Source organism: Suillus fuscotomentosus (genome assembly GCF_016647785.1).
Source record: "Suillus fuscotomentosus strain FC203 chromosome Unknown F5891scaffold_55, whole genome shotgun sequence".
NCBI lineage: Eukaryota > Fungi > Basidiomycota > Agaricomycetes > Boletales > Suillaceae > Suillus > Suillus fuscotomentosus.
This window is the reverse complement of record NW_024539567.1, coordinates 237,649-255,744: the sequence shown is the minus strand read 5'-3', so window position 1 is coordinate 255,744 and position 18,096 is coordinate 237,649. Positions and strand designations below refer to the sequence as shown.

General features: G+C 48.8%; 8 protein-coding genes across 8 annotated transcripts; 5 read left to right on the top strand and 3 right to left on the bottom strand.

The window, feature by feature from the left end:
• The first annotated feature begins 500 nt into the window (after positions 1-500).
• Positions 501-2,237, top strand: F5891DRAFT_594501 (interferon-inducible GTPase-domain-containing protein). The gene is made up of 2 exons (XM_041372402.1): positions 501-558; positions 613-2,237. The coding sequence occupies exon 2, from the start codon at positions 753-755 to the stop codon at positions 1,968-1,970; it is 1,218 nt and encodes a 405-aa protein (XP_041222044.1). The 5' UTR covers positions 501-558; positions 613-752; the 3' UTR covers positions 1,971-2,237.
• A 344-nt stretch (positions 2,238-2,581) lies between these two features.
• F5891DRAFT_594365 (uncharacterized protein) lies at positions 2,582-5,151 on the bottom strand. The gene is made up of 14 exons (XM_041372399.1): positions 5,132-5,151; positions 4,909-5,066; positions 4,794-4,851; positions 4,722-4,747; positions 4,516-4,667; positions 4,386-4,465; positions 4,279-4,331; positions 4,186-4,226; positions 4,026-4,139; positions 3,733-3,972; positions 3,439-3,681; positions 3,123-3,391; positions 2,854-3,072; positions 2,582-2,796 (listed from the first exon to the last, which is right to left on the bottom strand). The coding sequence occupies exons 2-14, from the start codon at positions 4,963-4,965 to the stop codon at positions 2,675-2,677; spliced, it is 1,674 nt and encodes a 557-aa protein (XP_041222043.1). The 5' UTR covers positions 4,966-5,066; positions 5,132-5,151; the 3' UTR covers positions 2,582-2,674.
• On the top strand, positions 5,114-5,557 carry F5891DRAFT_594384 (uncharacterized protein). Its single transcript, XM_041372400.1, has one exon. It carries the CDS (start codon positions 5,180-5,182, stop codon positions 5,522-5,524), a length of 345 nt encoding a protein of 114 aa, XP_041222042.1. The 5' UTR covers positions 5,114-5,179; the 3' UTR covers positions 5,525-5,557.
• A 1,851-nt stretch (positions 5,558-7,408) lies between these two features.
• On the top strand, positions 7,409-10,620 carry F5891DRAFT_958660 (P-loop containing nucleoside triphosphate hydrolase protein; the record flags this gene model as incomplete). Its single annotated transcript, XM_041375580.1, has 2 exons — positions 7,409-8,453; positions 9,767-10,620. 2 exons carry the CDS (start codon positions 7,409-7,411, stop codon positions 10,618-10,620), a joined length of 1,899 nt encoding a protein of 632 aa, XP_041222041.1.
• Positions 10,621-10,744: 124 nt separating this feature from the next.
• Positions 10,745-12,042, bottom strand: F5891DRAFT_958682 (Alpha/Beta hydrolase protein; the record flags this gene model as incomplete). Its single annotated transcript, XM_041375581.1, has 7 exons — positions 10,745-10,983; positions 11,032-11,125; positions 11,180-11,302; positions 11,351-11,480; positions 11,530-11,612; positions 11,672-11,846; positions 11,897-12,042. The coding sequence occupies 7 exons, from the start codon at positions 12,040-12,042 to the stop codon at positions 10,745-10,747; spliced, it is 990 nt and encodes a 329-aa protein (XP_041222040.1).
• Positions 12,043-12,106: 64 nt separating this feature from the next.
• Positions 12,107-15,281, top strand: F5891DRAFT_1165649 (uncharacterized protein). Its single transcript, XM_041365397.1, has 2 exons — positions 12,107-12,305; positions 12,369-15,281. Exon 2 carries the CDS (start codon positions 12,377-12,379, stop codon positions 14,975-14,977), a length of 2,601 nt encoding a protein of 866 aa, XP_041222039.1. The 5' UTR covers positions 12,107-12,305; positions 12,369-12,376; the 3' UTR covers positions 14,978-15,281.
• Positions 15,282-15,393: 112 nt separating this feature from the next.
• On the top strand, positions 15,394-16,865 carry F5891DRAFT_1053984 (cyclin-like protein). Its single transcript, XM_041362602.1, has 3 exons — positions 15,394-15,504; positions 15,565-15,878; positions 15,939-16,865. The coding sequence occupies exons 2-3, from the start codon at positions 15,666-15,668 to the stop codon at positions 16,770-16,772; spliced, it is 1,047 nt and encodes a 348-aa protein (XP_041222038.1). The 5' UTR covers positions 15,394-15,504; positions 15,565-15,665; the 3' UTR covers positions 16,773-16,865.
• Positions 16,866-18,080, bottom strand: F5891DRAFT_1053980 (ribosome biogenesis regulatory protein-domain-containing protein). Its single transcript, XM_041362601.1, has 5 exons — positions 18,015-18,080; positions 17,872-17,967; positions 17,481-17,815; positions 17,191-17,426; positions 16,866-17,138 (listed from the first exon to the last, which is right to left on the bottom strand). The coding sequence occupies exons 1-5, from the start codon at positions 18,053-18,055 to the stop codon at positions 16,911-16,913; spliced, it is 936 nt and encodes a 311-aa protein (XP_041222037.1). The 5' UTR covers positions 18,056-18,080; the 3' UTR covers positions 16,866-16,910.
• Between the last annotated feature and the right edge of the window lie 16 nt (positions 18,081-18,096).

Genomic DNA, 18,096 nt, shown 5'->3' with positions numbered 1-18,096 from the left:
TTGGTGCATGCGCGCACAGCTTGTGGATGCAGTATAGTCTTCCAGGAGGTGGCGATGATCAAGACCAGTGAGTCCTTCGAATTCTTGCTCAATTTGACTTGCCTGACAACGCCAGGCTCTAGGTCACGGCTATCGATGGACTCAATTGAGTACATTGCACAACGATTTGGTAAGCTATTCCCAACTTTGACCATAACCACGACTGCAGTTTCTGACGCTAGTTCTATGAAGATCAAACATGCGGTCTATTCGAACACAGAAAATGGAAGGACATGCACAGAACGTCCCCCCTTCACCCATGATCTCGTCACCTCCAGGTCGCACTTCACGGCGCAATCCTATGGAAGTGGAATAACCCACAGCCCTGCGTGACTTATGATCAGCGCTTGGCCACATTCAGTCATTCTCTTGGTCTTCACGTGGTACGAATAGACAATATAAAACGCCTCAAGGTGGACATTATATGTTATAGTTCAAGATCGGTTCTTCGTTCTTATCCACGGGAGTTTGAACAACGCTGTTATAGCTGATTTTTCTTTCCAAAGCATACGCATACCTGTAAGTTTTCTCAGTCCGAGAGATGGGAGCATCATACGATGTGACTATTGACAGGTCCACGTATTATCATTCTTGAGCAAACTCAAAGATGGGAGGTCTATTCAGTCGGGGGCGGCCAGAAGCGCCCAGTCCGTCTCTCGTTGATATAGAAGCGCGTCAGAGAGCAGAGGAAGCTGCTGCTCAAGCGCGAGAGGATGCTGCAGCTGCCAGAGCACAGATCGCCTGAGCTCATCAAGTCGAATCAAGATTCGCAGCAAAAGTTTATGGAGGCTCAGCAGGCCTCCTTGCAAGCCGCGGCAGCCTCCCAGGAGCAGACCCATAAGGAGATGATGGCCATGGTCCAGGCCGAACGTGCCTCCAACGAAGCTCGCTTACTTGCGGAAGCTGCTGCTCGTACCGCCACCGCAGAAGCAAAGCAGAGAGCAGCGGAAGCAGAGGAGGAGCGTAAGCGAACTGCCGCTGTCCAAGAACAAGCCAAACGAGACGCTCAGGCTGCCCAGGAGCAGGCCAAGAAATTACAGGAGGCCGCTAATGAGGAGAAGAAGAAGGCGACTGCCGCACAGGTGGCGGCCAACGAGTCGAAGAAAGTAGCAGAAGAGCAAGTAAAGGTGGCCAATTCTGCCAAGGAGGATGCTGAACGCAGGTTGAAAGAAGGCATTCAACCTGTGGTGACTCCCACGCCTGCAGAAGTTAGCGCCGCCAAACGGAAAGTCCAATATCGCGAGGACCTTTTCCACTTCGCAGTAGCCGGGGTGGCAGGAGGAGGGAAATCATCTCTGATCAATGCCTTCCGCGGTTTGCGCAATAAGGACGCCGGATCTGCTGCCACTGGGGTCACGGAGACAACGCTAGCCATGGCCAGATACGCCAGCCCCAACGCGGAATACCCATATGTCTGGTACGATATCCCGGGCGCAGGCACGCTCAAAATCCCCGACTGGCAGTACTTCAACGCCCAAGGACTTTACGTCTTTGACTGCATCATCGTCCTGTTCGACAATCGGTTCACCATGACCGACATTGCCATCCTTACCAACTGCAAGCGTTTCAAGATCCCCACATATATCGTGCGCTCTAAGGCAGACCAACATATTCGTAACATCATGAAGGACATGGGGTACGACAGCGATGACGATGAGAGCGAGGACCAGAAGAAGAAGCTTTACCAGGCTGCACGGCAGCAGTTCATTCAGCAGACGCGCCAGAGCGTGAAAGAGAACCTGGAGAATGCCAACATGCCTGACCAAAGGGTCTATATCGTTTCGAACGAACCCATGCTCGGTGTCATGAAGGAAAAGCGGCCGAAGAAGGTCATCGACGAGATTGAGTTGTTGAACGACTTAATCGGAGAAGCTCAGACCAGGCGAGCACGCCGTGATGCTGAAGCAGCGACTGTTGTAAAGGAGAAGTAGTCGTCGATGATAAAGTTCTTACTATATTTCTTCCTTTGGGCTCTTGTTGATATTTCTCTGTTCTCGATACGATCTTATCGCTTGTGACCGATCTTGGCTGCCGACTCGCAGTCGGTGATGTATTTCTTTCTTCGCGCTGGTGTTGTTCGCATCTTCCTTTTTGACATGTTCATGACCTCTTGATTCTGTTCACAATACTGCTCGTAACCGATTAATCGAACTTCTCGCTGACTCCGACTTCCAAGCGATGTACCCTTGACCCGTCTCCTCTTCAATCGTGAAAGTGAGACGTACGGCATGTCGGCGCGGCGTGGTGGCACCACAAGTGCTTCAGTACTCAGTGAAGGTCGCGTTTACATTTTCGCATGATCGAAGGCGTCGTTCGTACCTTAGTGCTACGTGCCACACGAAAGGCCTGAAATTGCAATTTCATCGATAGGTATGTATATTTATTGGTACCGGACGATAATTGTAGCGGTCGAACAGTGTAAACGAGTCAACGATGGGATGGATTTCTAGTTTGTGGTTTGAGTAGTATTTTGGATGAGAGGTAATCGATTTCTAGTGTAGCGAAGCTCAGCGCTCATATTTGTATTTGTATAAGCGATAAAAAGGTTGTAGCTATAAGGCTGTTTTGTAAACGAATCGGGGATGGGCGTCCTTGGGTGTGCTCGACAACTTGAGGGACACTCCTGGGGGGTAGACTAGATCGTGTTTAGTCCCGCGTAGAGTAATACTCTCCATAGGACACAAGTTGAAATCCAAAAGAAACAAAATTGGAACAGGTCGTCTAGGATGCATTTGATGATTATGTCTTTGCTCTTGACTGCGCGTTTTTTTGAGAATTTGAAAACGGTGACTCGGATGAAAAGACTCGACATACCACGTTCGCAGTACGTGATGAATGCATCGAGGCGCACGAGACGGATATTGCGTTCCTCTTTGGCCTCATCAGCATCTCCATTCTTCTCAGAATCTGCTAGAGACCATTCCTCCCCACTATCTTTTGAGCGTTTAGTGCCTGCAATAAGTTTGCCGTCGATACTGAGTATGGCCTCTAGCGTCTCATGTGTGTTCGCCTTGCCTAATTTGACTGCGAGTTCTGGGATCTACCATTATCAGATTAGAAGTCACAATCTTCTGGGGTCTCACCAAATGAATACATATTATCAAGCATCTGTTTGTCAAAAATACAACAGACGAGAGCTTCAGCAGTCGATCCTTTGAATGAAAGCAATTCCAAGGCAAAATCAAGTTGTGATAAACGCTCCTCGGCAGATGCTATATACCACTGCACCGCTTCAGGCCATTGCTGGACATTCATCCAAAAATGCGCTTTAGGTCGGTAGTTGGGACGAAAAAGAACTGACTCGTGGATCTTTTGTCCGGGCATGATGATGCGCCCTCGTCCAAGGTGCGGCCTGCAAATGCTCAGTAGATAACCAATTAGCTGAAACTTACCACTTACAGCGCTTTAAGTGTGTTGGAGTTGAAGCAAAGATGTCCAATAGGCAATATCTCAAGTAGCCACCACGCAAGATTTGAAGGATCGGTAACTTCAGGTTTCAGAAATGATTCATTTTCATGTTTGAAAGCTACCTCGCGGGGATTGAGCAGAAGCCCCGCCTCGCGAGCTTCTTCAAGCATCCACAGGAGAGGGATGTTCCGGAAGTCATTGGGGTAACTCTTCTTCTTCCAACGTGCACCACCGCTAAAAAAACAGATCATTAAATGAGCTCCAACCGATGCAGGGGACACGTACACATCCGAATGGCTACCCGCAAACCAAACCTCCTTGATACGACCTTCGTCTGTGGGAGATGGTGCCGACACTTGATATTTATGCCAGTCTGAACGCATACCCCCGTAGACATACTCAGGTAGAAATCTCACTCGGCGCTCATCTAGCGCAAGTGCCTGGCGGAAGTAGCAAACGTGATCGCATGTATCAGTGGATGGAAAATTCTTCGTCTTCCTGACACCAACAGATGAGACGGTGTCCCTGGAAGGTTCGTCAGGAATGCTGGTACGATCGCGCTGAGGTACAACCCTCACCATACACCGATGAAATGTATGGCTACGCTTCTGGACAATCGCATTTTGAACTCCTTCGCACCATTGATATCTTTAGACTTCCCGCTATTGATAGAGCAATAGTACTGGAAGGCACTGGGAAAATCAGCAGTGTTCGAGAATAATCACCGAATGTACTCACCTTGATATCTGGCTTCCGTTTCCAGGTCTGATAAGCCCCACCTATCAAAACAATAATGAACAACAAGGATAATTGCTTAAAATTGATAAGTACCTCGTGGATCATTCCCGCCAAAGCACGGACTTGATATGCACCCCTTGAAAATCCTGACCTCATCTTTAGTGTAGCCGCATACTTGATGCAACATTCAGGAGATATACCAAACAAAAAGATTTTATCACCATCATGGTATCTATCTGAGAGCCATTCATACGCTGTCAATATATTTTCCCCGATACTACTTCAATGCTGTTACCGCGAGCCGTGAAGCGTTGAATATAGTGCACTCACTGAGCAATAGCCAGGTCCAATTTCTTTAAAATCCGCTCCACAAGCACAAAGCCTTCGGGCCTGACATCCGTTCCCACACCACTAGCGTAGTATCCTATCTGTTGTTGATCATCCTTGACGATATTGTCGTATAGTTCGAAGACATGACTGGTCTGGGTGCAGATATCCTGACATCACCAATCATCGCAAAGGCATGCGCAACGTACATCGTCCCTGGTGTTCGATGTTCCATCTACAGAGTTGAATAATTGGTAGCTGAAACAGTTTAAACCGCGCACCAATGCAGACAACCAGGTTTTTCCCTGGTTTTTTGTTACATGAACATTTACATGATGCCTGCAGTCAAACGTAAAGAACCGTGCTGCCGAGTTCTGACGGTACCTTGTATCATACCTTAAATAAACTGGAAAAATGGTGTGAAGAGGGATTGGATGGGCAGCACCCTAACATTCGGCACAGGAGTGGACGAGATTTCAGTTCGTTGCATCAGCAAGGTATTATAGCACTTCGAATAGTCACTGCTCGTGAACACGAAGAGGCCATGAGTCATTCTGCGAGCGAACCGTACGTGAGCTGCATGTCGCTGTGCTGCGCACAATACAGGAGGATATCGCACCTCTGAGATAATTACTAGTATACTGAAGAAGATCCACAGTATATTAAGATGAATATCGGTGAACGATTTCGTGCAGCAGCCCGCTCGCTAATGCTATTGTGCACAACTTTCAGAAGTTTATCATTGTTCGATAGCCAAGCAGATGAGGTTGCAGGCCGTAAGGCAAGTGTGCACGAGGCCCTTTCTGCAATATCAGAAGTACAATTACGCGCCTTGTTCAATTTCCATGAATGTCATGATGATCAAATACATCACAGTGCTAGTGCGTGTAAGTTGCAAGGGCTCTGTGTTCAATTGCAAGAACGGAGAACGCATGACGGATGGAAGTTGCTGCAAAATCTGGTACGAGGTGTTGTTCATATTGTTCATACGGCCACGATGAACGATCAGTGACTTGGTATGCACTCAAATCCATGCAAGCGTGTGGCAAAAGTAGTTTGAACGTTTACGTACTCCTGAACAATTAGTAATCAAATAATTGAAATATTGAAACACTAATTTATTTTAAAATATGGGACTCAGGGGACACATCGGGGTGAACGATATTTAAAAGAGGTTTATATGTTGTACAAAATGTGAAGACAATATTTAATATCCAAACTAACATAAAGATGAGTGCACAACTTCAAATTTTGGTGGTGTTTTATGTGTGATCCAAAATATCAAATATTCACAACCATATTCCCACAGACAATATGTCAACAAACATAAGAAATATAGTCAGATTTTTCATGTCTGCTTCAACTTAAAGTTCAATTTCCATGTAAAACTTTGGAGAAAACTTGAAGTTTTACAGATGACATGACATTAAAACTCAATTTAAATGTCAAGCTGTGGCAAAACTTCAAGTTTTCTCCAAAGTTTTATGTAAGGATCAAACTTTAAATTGAAGTGGATATGGAAAATCTGATTATATTTCTTATATTTGTTGACATATTGTCTGTGTGAATATGGTTGTGAATATTTGATATTTTGGATGACACACAAAACACCACCAAAATTTGAAGTCGTGCACCCATCTTCATGTTAGTTTAAATATCAAATATTGTTTTCACATTTTGTACAACATATAAGCCTCTTTTAAATATTGTTCACCCCGATGTGGGAGGTTCCAGCGAGATCTTCTTTCAACTCAATTGAGTGTATCATGTCCGCATGGTCTAGTAACTCAAGTACTCATTTTCATAGCTGCTGATTATAGTGATTTAGGGCGAATTGCGGTCCACGAGAACAAAATGTGCATTACATAATGTCATTGGAATTCTAGATCCCTCGTTGCCTCCAGGTCCCATTCCTACATATGGATATAGAACAGTCCATAGCCAGCACCTCGCCGCATGTCGTTCTCCTGGTCTGCAAGCAGTGCAATATAAAATGCCTCCAGGCAGACGTCTCATCATATCGTGTTTTCGTTCTTATCCTGAAAACCCACAGGACTGACTCTGAACATCGTTGTTAGCTGATTATTCTTTCCAAAGCATACGCATACCTGTGAGTTTATCAATCCAAGAGATGGGAGCATTATGCGACGTTGCCATCGACAGGTCCACACACTACCATTCTTGAGCAAACTCAGAGATGAGAAGTCCATTCAGTCAGAGTTGGCCAGAAGTGCCCAGTCCATCCCTTGCCGATATAGAAGTGCGCCAGAAAGCAGAGGCAGCTGCTGAGCAAGCCCGACAGGATGCTGCTGCTTCCAGAACACAGATTGTTGAGCTCATCAAGTCGAATCAAGAATTGCAGCAAAAGGCTTTGGAGTTTCAGCAGGCCGCCTTGCAAGCCGCGGCAGCCTCACAGGATCAGGCCCACAAGGAAATGATGGCGATGGTCCAGGCCGAATGTGCGGCTGCCAGAGCACAGGTTTCTGAGCTCATCGAGTCGAATCAAGAATCACAACAAAAGGCTTTGGAGGCTCAGCAGACCGCCCTGCAAGCCGTGACAGCCTCACAGGATCAGGCCCATAAGGAAATGATGGCAGTGGTCCAGGCCGAATGTGCTGCTGCCAGAGCACAAATTGCTGAGCTCATCGAGTCGAATCAAGAATTACAACAAAAGGCTTTGGAGGCTCAGCAGACTGTCTTGCAAGCCACAGCAGTCTCACAAGATCAGGCCCATAAGAAGATGATACCGATGGTTCAGGCCGAATGTGCGGCTGCTAGAGCACAGATTGCTGAGCTCATCAAGTCGAATCAAGAAATGCAGCAGAAGGCTTTGGAAGCTCAGCAAGCCTCCTTGCAAGCCGCAGCAATCTCACATGATCAGCTTCATAGGGAAATGATGGCGACGGTCCAGGCCGAATGTGCCTCCAACGAAGCTCGCTTACTGGTAGGAGCTGCTGCTCGTACCGCCGGAGAAGAAGCGAGACAAATAGCATCAGAAGCAGAGGACGAGCGTAAGCGAACTGCCGCTGTCCAAGAACAAGCCAAACGAGACGCCCAGGCTGCCCAGGAGCAGGCCAAGAGACTACAGGAGGCTGCTAATGAGGAAAAGAAGAGGGCGACTACCGCACAGGAGGTGGCCAACGTGTCGAAGAAAGCGGCAGAAGAGCAAACGAAGGTGGCCAATTCTGCCAAGGAGGAGGCTGAACGCAAGTTGAAAGAAGGCATTCAACCTGTGGTGACTCCCACGCCTGCAGAAGTCAGCGCCGCCAAGCAGAAAGTTCAATATCACGAGGACCTTTTCCACTTTGCAGTAGCTGGGGTGGCAGGAGGAGGGAAATCGTCTCTGATCAATGCCTTCCGCGGTTTGCGTGATCAGGACGCCGGATCTGCTGCCACTGGTGTCACCCAGACAACATTAGCCATGGCCAGATACGCCAGCCCCAACATGGAATACCCATATGTCTGGTACGATATCCCGGGCGCAGGCACGCTCACAATCTCAGACTGGCAGTACTTCAACACCCAGGGACTTTACGTCTTTGACTGCATCATCGCGCTGTTCGACAATCGGTTCACTATGACCGACATTGCCATCCTCACCAACTGCAAGCGCTTCAAGATCCCTACGTATATCGTGCGTTCTAAGGCAGATCAGCATATCCGTAACATCATGTGGGATATGGGGTACGACAGCGATGACGATGAAAACGGGGACAAGAGGAAGAAGGTTTACCAGGCTGCACGGCAGCAATTCATTCAGCAGACGCGCCAGATCGTGAAAGAGAACCTGGAGAATGCCAACATGCCCGACGAAAGAGTCTACATCGTTTCGAACGAATCGATGCTCGGTGTTGTGAAGGAAAGGCAGCCGAGGCAGGTCATTGACGAGATTGAGTTGTTGAACGACCTGATTGGAGAAGCCCAGAACAGGCGAGCACGCCGTGATGCTGAAGGGTGACTAGTACTAGTTGACTAGGCAGGAGAAGTAGTCGGTGACAATACAGTTCTTCTTGGGCTTTTTAATACTGATGCTTCGCTCTTGAGATGATGGTATCGCTCGTGACCGATCTTGACCAGACTCGCAGTCGATGGTAATGTTTCTTCCTCTAGGGCTGACATTCTTACACATATTCTTGCTGCTTGCGAACGACTGGTCTCCACACCCCACTGAATACACACATTTAAAATTGCAAGGGGTTCGCAACTGAAATTTCTGGTATGAACCTAGAACTACAGCACGAAAGATATCTCAAGACTTCTGATGCGGAGTTTTGCCCATTTGAGATAGGGGCTGATTAGAAAACCCCTCAAGGCAGCTTCACTTTTCTTCGTTGTGATCCGGTGTGAACCTATAGCACTCATTTTGAACTGACACCATTAAATTTTATTCCAGAATCATACACATCTCAGTAAGTTTCCTCAACTCGAAAGATAGAAGCCATTATGTGACATAACAATTGACAGGTCCATATCACATCGAGAATGGGAACCTGGTTCAGTCAATTTTGGCCAGAGAAGCCCAATCCATCCCTGGTAGAAATCGAAGCACGCCAGCGTGCAGAAGCGGAGGCTGAGAAGGCTCGCAAGGACGTCGAAATTGCCCAGGCGAATCAAGAATCGCAGCAGAAGGCTATGGAAGCTCAGCAAGCCGCACAGGCGCAGGCGTATCAGGAAATGACGGCGATGTTGCAGGCAGAACGCGCTGCTAGTGAAGCTGCACAGGCGCAGGCTCACAAGGAGATGATGGAGATGATCCAGGCCGAACGCGCTGCTAATGAAGCTCGCTTGAAGGCGGAAATTGAAGCTCATGCTTCCCGTGAAGAAGCGAAGCAGAGAGCAGCAGAGGCAGAGAATGGGCGTAAGCGAGCCGCCGCCATACAAGAACAAATCGAAAAAGAGACTCGGGCTGCCCAGGAGCATACCAAGAAGCTAGAGGAGGCTGCCAACGAGGAGAAGAGGAAGGCAGAGGTGGCCATCGCACAGGCGGAGGCTGATAAGCAGATGATGGAGATGATCCAGGCCGAACGCGCTGCCAATGAAGCTCGCTTGAAGGCGGAAATTGAAGCTCATGCTTCTCGTGAAGAAGCGAAGCAAAGAGCAACAGAGGTAGAGGAGGAGCGGAAGCGAGCCGTCGCCTTGCAAGAACGAATCAAAGAAGAATCTCAGGCTGCCCGGGAGCATACAAAGAAAATGGAGGAGGCTGCGAAAGAGGAGATGAGGAAGGCAGAGGAGGCGGCCAATGCGTCGAAGAAAGCGGCAGAGGAGAAACTCAAGGAAGCAAATGTTGCCAGAGAGGAGGCCGAAGGCAAGCTGGCTCAAGGAATTCAACCTTTGGTGACTCCTACACCTGAAGAAGTTAGCAACACAAAGTCGCTAGCTAAATATTGCGAAGACCTTTTCCACATTGCAGTTGCCGGGACTGCAGGAGGAGGCAAATCCTCCCTCATCAATGCCTTCCGTGGCTTGCGCAATAATGATACCGGAGCTGCTCCCACTGGTGTCATTGAGACAACGACGGACATAGCCCGATGCCGCGATCCCAACCCGGACTATCCGTATGTCTGGTACGATGTTCCGGGCGCAGGCACACTTAAAATCCCAGATTGGCTGTACTTCAATTCCCAAGGACTTTACATTTATGATTGCATCATCGTCTTATTCAACGATCGCTTCACAGCGACCGAGATCGCTGTTCTTACCAACTGCAGGCGTTTCAAGATCCCCACGTATATCGTGCGCTCCAAGGCAGATTCGCACATCCGAGACATCATGAAGGAAGAGGGGTATAACAGCGACGACGACGGCGGGGATAAGAAGAAGCAGCTTTACCAAGCTGCAAGCCAGAAGTTCATTCAGCAGACGCGGCAGAACGTGAAAGACAATCTGGAGAATGCAAAGATACCGGACCAAAGGGTTTACATCGTTTCGAACGAAACGATGCTCGGTGTCGTGAAGAAAGAGCGGCCGAGGAAGGTCATCGACGAGATTGAGCTGTTGAGTGACTTGATTTGGGTAGCTCAGGCCAGGCGCCTAGGGTGCAGTGAAGCTCTTGTGGCGACTACTGTGAAGAAAATGCTGCAGTCTATACGTGCTAACAGTGGGATCTGAAGGGCTCGTTACACATTTTCCAAATTTGTTTGGACCATTGGGAATTTGATTTGAAGGAATCTATGTTTTCCGTTCTTATCAGTGCTTCATCGCCGTAAACGAAACGAATAATGATTACAGAATTCTACATTCGAGATTGCTGGGATAAACCTAGAGATGAAAGGAATCGCAAGACTTCCAATGCAACACGGTCTTGCGCCTGCAACATTACCCAATGGCCAACATCCTCGATGGCAACGGTATTGAGTCGTGAGATGAATTTGTGCGCGTTTCGGACCGCTGACGGAGGACACGTGGCATCTTTGGTTCCATACAGGAAGAGAACAGGAAGATTCGGAGGTAGATGTACAGGTAGCTGAGCCTCTGGCTTGGGATGAGAAAAGAGTAAGACAGTGAACGAGTCGTATCTACCTTTCTCCTCTTCGAATCGCGTTTTCGTGGTTCGGTAATAAGACAAGGGTCCTCGCATGCCGCGTTGAAAACGAGAAACATAGAATTGTAATTCCTATCATGAAAATTGTTATCAGCATGAACGCTATCACGAACGATACACCATTACACGTTCATTGAGGAGGCAATCATCAGTGAAATTGATTTGCTTGTTAGTGATCAGTTCGTTCAACTTCGACCACGATAATGCCTTTTCAGGCGTTCTGAATGCTGAAGCGAGAAAGGGGACGAGCTTCGATCACCTAAGTCAAGGGCATAACATAAAAAGGAAGATGCACACGTTTTCCTCGATCTCAGATGTTGACGATTCGGACGCAAAATACACCTGATATCCATAGGATGGATATGCTCTGACCAATTCCTCGAGAGACACATATTGTTCCTTTGGAGGAACATATGGAATAGATAACCTGGGCATATCTCGTCTGTTGTCTCATCGAAAGCTCAAAAAATACGCACATGACCAGTGCTATCAACCGATCCGGATGCCATAGAGCAAATCTCCCAGCCATGTGTGAGCCCCAATCATGGCCAATCACCACCTGCGTTTCTCAAATTCAGCATATCGAGAGAATTGGTCCAGCAGATTGAACGAACGAACGGCTTTGGGTATCGCCAAGAAATCAAGAAGTGCAGAAATATCATTGCAGATATTTTTCGGGGAATATGCTGAAGAATCATGAGGCATGTCGGTCTCGCCGTAGCCTAGCATGTCTGGAACGATCACACGGAAGCCTTGTCGACACCATGGACCAATTTGGTACCGCCATCCGAACCTAATCGATGAATTGACGTTTCTAACGAGTGGGTTGATTATCGAGATTACCATGAATCAGGAAAGCCATGTAAACAAACTAGCGGTGGTTGGGTTGGATCATAGTTACTTGGGACTTGGTCAATGAAATGATAAAGGCGACCAGTAGAAATTTGAGCGGTGCGATGACTAAAAGTCTGAGGATCTGTTGGATTCATGATGGGAGTCAACGTGAAGGCAGTGTCGGCACCGCAGCTGGGAACTAAATCCGGCAAGTTCCAAGTCGCCTTTGTGAAATACTTCCAACACGCCTCTGCCTGAACTGCCAGTACATCGTCTTCCAACAACGTTATTCTCTCTTTCAGCTTCCCCGCATTTACCGATCCCTGAAATAACAGCCTTTTTCCTGATTTTTCACCGTTTTTTTTTCTACTGCGAGAGTTGCAAATCTCAAACTTCATTCATATCACACAAACCACAAGTAAGTCTTCACACTTCCTTACGTTTTTGTCTTCATAAATGCCACTCATACTCTTTCATGCAGTTCTTAATATGCCGGCTATCGTGTCTCCTACCGTACCCCGTACAGATGTCTCTGCAAAGTTGAGGTCTTCTCCACAACCTCGCAAGACTCGCATGGTCAAGCCCAGGGGAAGGGGTAGAAACAATTTTGAGAGCGACGAGGAGTTCGAAAGAGAGGTCGCAACTGACTCCGAATCTGATGATGATCGCTCCTCAGTTGCCACTGAAACCGACTCCGACACTGAACCTGCCTCTGCAGAAGACATTGCTTCCAACGGCCATTCACACATTTTAACGCCCAATACAACTCAGAGCTCCGAGGATGTCCCATCGCTCAACCACCGGTCAGTCAAAGACATCGATGGTGACTCTACTCCTTTTTTCAGTGCCGCTGGCAACTGGTCGGAGATGGTCGCTGAGGAAACTGCCAATGGCCCTGCGGAGCTTCCAGTTATAGAGTTCGCAGATTTCAATAGCCCTTCTATCCCCCAGCGCACTTTGTCGGGACCACATCCGCGTAGAACAGGTAAAGCGTCAAAGCGCCCCCAGCCCAAGCGCGCAGTCTCAGCGCCCTCGTCTGACCGTGGTGCGGCGGCGCCCCAGCTCCCCCCTGTTCAAGCTGACGAGGAGGCCTCAGAGCCCGCAGATGATCAGCCCCAAGCGTCGACGTCCCGACAACAATCCCGAAATTCATTCTCCAGGCCCCCTTCTGGACACAATGCTCGTCAAGCTTATCAGCAGAGACTAGAGGCGGACCCGTCGTATGTTCCCACTGTTGGTGAGTTTTGGGGCCACGATGATCGACTGCTGGATAAGGACCTTAGGAGCCTGAGTGGGTGGTGGAGAGGCCGCTGGCAGGGCAGGGGTCGCGGAAGAGGTGGTTTTGGTTTCGTGCGTGGTAGGGGCAGAGGAGCCTTTACTGGCCCAGAGTCTAGTCGTCCTGTACTAGAAACCTCTGGATCTCAAGAGACAGAGAAACCCTCAGTTGAACCGTCCCTTATTGACCAACCGTGGACCCACGACGGTTTCGAGGAGATGAAGAAGCGAGATGAAAAGAGGCGTGCAGCTGCACCACATCAACAACAACAAGCAGCAAGGTCTACACGAGGTTTCTTGCCATTTCATGGCAGGGGTGGATTTATTACCGGCCGCGGACGTGGCGGTCTTGCACGTGGCGGTTTCACGCCTTCACCGACTGGAGCACACTTCATTCCTCCTGCTGCCGCTGCCGCTGCATCAGGCAGAACGTGGTATGCGATGAAGCCCGAACGTGTCTGGACAAAGCAACACGAGGGTTTCCTGTTTTTCGACCCCACCTTGAAGCCTCGTCCCGGTCAAGGTCCAGGCTATCGGGTCAAGCTCTCTGGCAATGAAGGGAAGATTGTCAGAAGCTCCGCTCGAACCACTCAAGCAACAGAGCCTGTGCCATCTGTGGCTGCACCTTCAGAGGCGAGTGAGAAGACATTTATCGTGCGTCTACCCAAGAGGGCAGGAAAGGAGAAGGTACCAGAGCCAACTCCTGAGGTTGTTGAGACTAGTACTACCGCTGCAGATTCTCCTATCGAAGATATCTTCACAGTTCGACCGGAACTCGTGCCCCCAAGGCAGCCCATTCCAACTTCGCAGTCAGCTTCGCCTCTGGCCAATGGCCATGTGCCTTCTACACCGGTATCTGTTGTGCCTTCCACACCTGCTGTACCGACTCCTTCATCACCTGATGCCTCGAAAGAGAATATCACGTCACCTCTTTTGCAGCAAATAATGCGCGCAGCCGCAGATCAGCAGGCCAAGGAGACTGCAGATGTGCCAAACGGCATATTGCAGGAGCAGTACGACCAGAATGCGCCTGCTCTCCTTCAAGTCGAGCAACCCGCAACAAACCCGGATACTTCTGACGCCGTCCGTTCATCGATGCCTCCACCCCTGCAGACTGTGTTCTCGCCGCCATCGCAGCCCTCGCCTCCGTACGGATCACCGTATGGATATGGCTCTCCTCTACCGCCCGGTGTGGCCATCGGCCACCATGGTATGCCGTATGAGATTGCCACGGGCCGAGCAGTGTATTTGCAACACCCGACAATGTACACTCCGCGCCCGTTAGCGCATGGTATGATGACACCGCCAGGGCTTCCATATACTCCTATGCACCATCATTCTGCTAGCTCTCCGGATTTCCTTGCGCCATCACACACACCTCCTGTTAATGGTTACATTGACCCATCAACTGGCAATCCGCTCTTCGCGTTCCCTCGCCAGAGTTCTCGCATTGAGATCCGATCGCCAACCACACATTCGGATCTCAAGCAGTTGAAGAGTAGACGTCGGCCTTCCAGTTTAAGGACGAATGCAGCCTCATTTGAGCCTTCGCGTCCCGCAAGTCCCAATATTGAGTCACAGGCATACCAATCACCTGAAGATCATTCTGCACAGGATGATGCAAATTCAAGTCAAGCCAATGACCAAGTGATGCCAGAGCAAGCAATGGAGCCCACCATGTACGGGTACCCGCCATATCAACAGCAGTACTACTATCCAGAGCACTACGGGTACTCCCAGTACTACGACATGTCTCACGTTCCACAGTACGAGATGTATCCCACCGACCCACATGCTTCTCAAGTTTACTACTAGTACTAATATGTTATATCTTCTGATGCTGTTGTTTTTCTTCTGTTCTTGCTTTGGGATACATACGTACACCGCTATCCATGACCGTTTTATTACTCACGATCTTGACGTCCTCAGGTCTCAGCAGTTACCCTCACAGACTTCATATTGCTCCAATGCGTTCCTTACTCTACTCATGCTGTTTCACTTGTGTTTCTCTTACTGCAATACTTCTCGGGTCTTGAATATGATATTGGCTTGTTGACACTGTTGTTGTTGAATATTTTACTCATGTAGTTGCTTGCAATGCTCCATTTCTTCCCCACTCACACTGTCAGTATTACCATGCCATCTGTAAGACCGTGGTAAGAAGGGTACCAAAATGGAAGTGTACACGGATGTTAGTCATTCATTGACATTGGTCATCAAGCCTGTTTTCTGCGTGACACAGCAAGTAGCACTTTCTGTCCTAGACCACCACCATCACTCACCACGGGCCTTGGTCGGGCTCATCAGATTGAAAATATTGGGCCGTATTTCTCAATCAAGTGGTATGTAACAGCGAGCTAATGTCTAATTCCGTGAAAAAGCTATATTACTCCCATAATTAGATACGTTTTAGAAAGAAACACGTTCGTTGTATTCGACGCGGCTCAGACCGCTATTCAGTCTCGCAGAAACCGCACACGGGATCTTGCAGCCAGTTATTAGGATGGCATTCGCTCAGCCTTTCCCACTCGCAGCAGCAGCCCAAAAAACACAACAACCGGCGTTCGGTCCTGACTTAGCCGTGCGTCTCATTTGCCCAGAGTGCAGAGATCCAAATCCAAACATTGTCGAAGAATTTGGGAGCGGGGATCTTGTGTGCGGAAGCTGTGGACTGGTCCTGGGTGATCGTATTGTTGATACAAGAAGTGAATGGAGGGTGAGTCTTATTGTCTCCTTGATTGTTGCGATAACCCTGCACCTATTATTATGTGTCTAGACATTCGCAAACGACGAAGGCGATGATCCTTCTCGTGTTGGTGCTGCGTCGGACCCTCTATTGGAGGGTATAGAGCAACTAGATACGCTCATCAGTTTCCGTGATGGTGGCACGGGAATTGCACGCGAGCTCCAACGTGCGGCTTCTCGCTCCCAGAGCTCCCGCTCCGAGCGGAATCTTCTTACCGCGTTCCGCGACATTGGCAGCTGGTGCGATCAATTCTCGCTTCCCAAAACCATCAGCGATATTGCCAAGCAGCTATACAAGCGCTCAGATGAGGAGAAGCTTCTTCGTGGAAAACCCCTCGAGGCTGTCATTGCCGCGTGTATATTTATCGCGTGCCGCCAAGCCCACGTCCCTCGTACATTCCGGGAGATTTGTAACTTGACCCACGTGTCGAAGAAGACGCTTGGACAGTGCTACAAGGCACTTGAACAGGCTTTCAATCTTTCTCCGGGAGCTACTGCACAGGTCAATGCGAATGGAAGCAACCCGTCCACTGGCCCCGAAAACTTGCTTGTTCGTTACTGCAACCACCTTGACCTTCCTGCCAATGTCCAGTCTATCTGCGGTGATATCATTGTTGCAGCACGTCAGCATGGCGTTGCGGATGGTCGCAGTCCGGTTTCTATCGCTGGCGGAGCGATTTACTTTACTTGCCACTTACTAGGGAAACCCAAGTCTTCCCGAGATATTAGTGTAGTTGCTGGTGTCAGTGAAGGCACCATCAAGTTGGTGTATAGGTTGTACTACTTAGAGAGGGAGAAATTGGTGAAGGAGGAATGGATTAAAGAAGGGAGGGCAGACTTGGAGAGGCTTCCTGTTGAACGGTAAAGGGATGTAACCACCCTTTGTATACCGATTTGTTACGGATATTGAATTGACAGTGGTACTTATAATGATCAGCGTAGCCATTTGACATGACAGACTGCTCGTGTAAATGAGTGACATACTATGCAATACTTTTAATAGCTAGCGTTTACCGCCCCGTTTTCCCCTTGCTCCTTTTTTGTTGGCTTCACGAGCAAGAGCAACACCACCTCTGCCCTTGCTTACATTCCGTATTGCCTTTCGTACGTTGAGAACGTCATCGCCTGCGCCTTTCTCCTTTCTTACTCTCTTTACATCACCATCTAACTTCGACAGCACGGCAAGCGATGCCTGTTTTTCTTGTTCGACAGATGTTTCTGTAGCCTCGAACTGCAGGCAGTGAGTCGCGTGCGGAGATGAGGTGTGATGCTCCGAAACTTACCTTGCGCTTGACACCTCTCAGTTTCTTCTCTCCATCAAGCTTCTTGTCGAATCTGCCCATGCTTGCAGTGCTTATTCGAGTGGTAGCCAGTGTCCTCTCAATATCCTTTTTACGTTCATCCCGACCACCAGTAGCGGTTTGTGCACGAGCATGATTTTGGAGCCGCTGTCGCTCATTTTTGGCGACCCTTGATGTCCGTACATCACGGGCGGCTTTGACGGGGTCGTGGTCCACGGCTGAAAGTGATGATTAGATGAGCTTCATTCAAAATAAAAATAACAAACACGCACGAGCATCAGCCTTGACTTCATGAATCCATTGTTCCTCCTTCTCCTTATTTTTACCATCCCTACCCCAGCGGTTGACCCACTCCTGTCGCTCTTCATCCCACACCTTCTTTTCACGCACCCGCTTCTGGATACCCTTCGCAGCGGCGAAGCGCTCCCATTTTGTCGGTGGTTTGGGCTTGGGAAGGGGTTTAGCACGAGGCAGTTGTGTTGTTGGTGGAGGAAGTTGGGCAAGTGGGCCGTCTGGTGATGGTTGGGTGGGCAGGCCATAGAGTGCTGCTACTAATGCTTGGATGCCATCTCGAGCAGTCACCTGTAGGTACTCTTCAAGATTTGATCTGAAAAAAATATGTGGATTACAGTTCAATGTAATGATCCAAACAAGCGGTCGTACTTGTAACTATCCTCATCGATTGGGGTGAGGTCAGTGACAGTCAGGAAGCCAGTGTCTACGTCGAGAGGTGTCTCTTTCTCGACAGTAACAGACTGACTGGGTGAAAAGGTGAGTAATTATTGTACAAACAAAAAGAATCGTACAATTTTGCAGCATGTGATGCTAGGATATTTGAGACGTCCATTGTAGTACTTCGTTTGCACGAAAATACTGAGTGATCAGTGT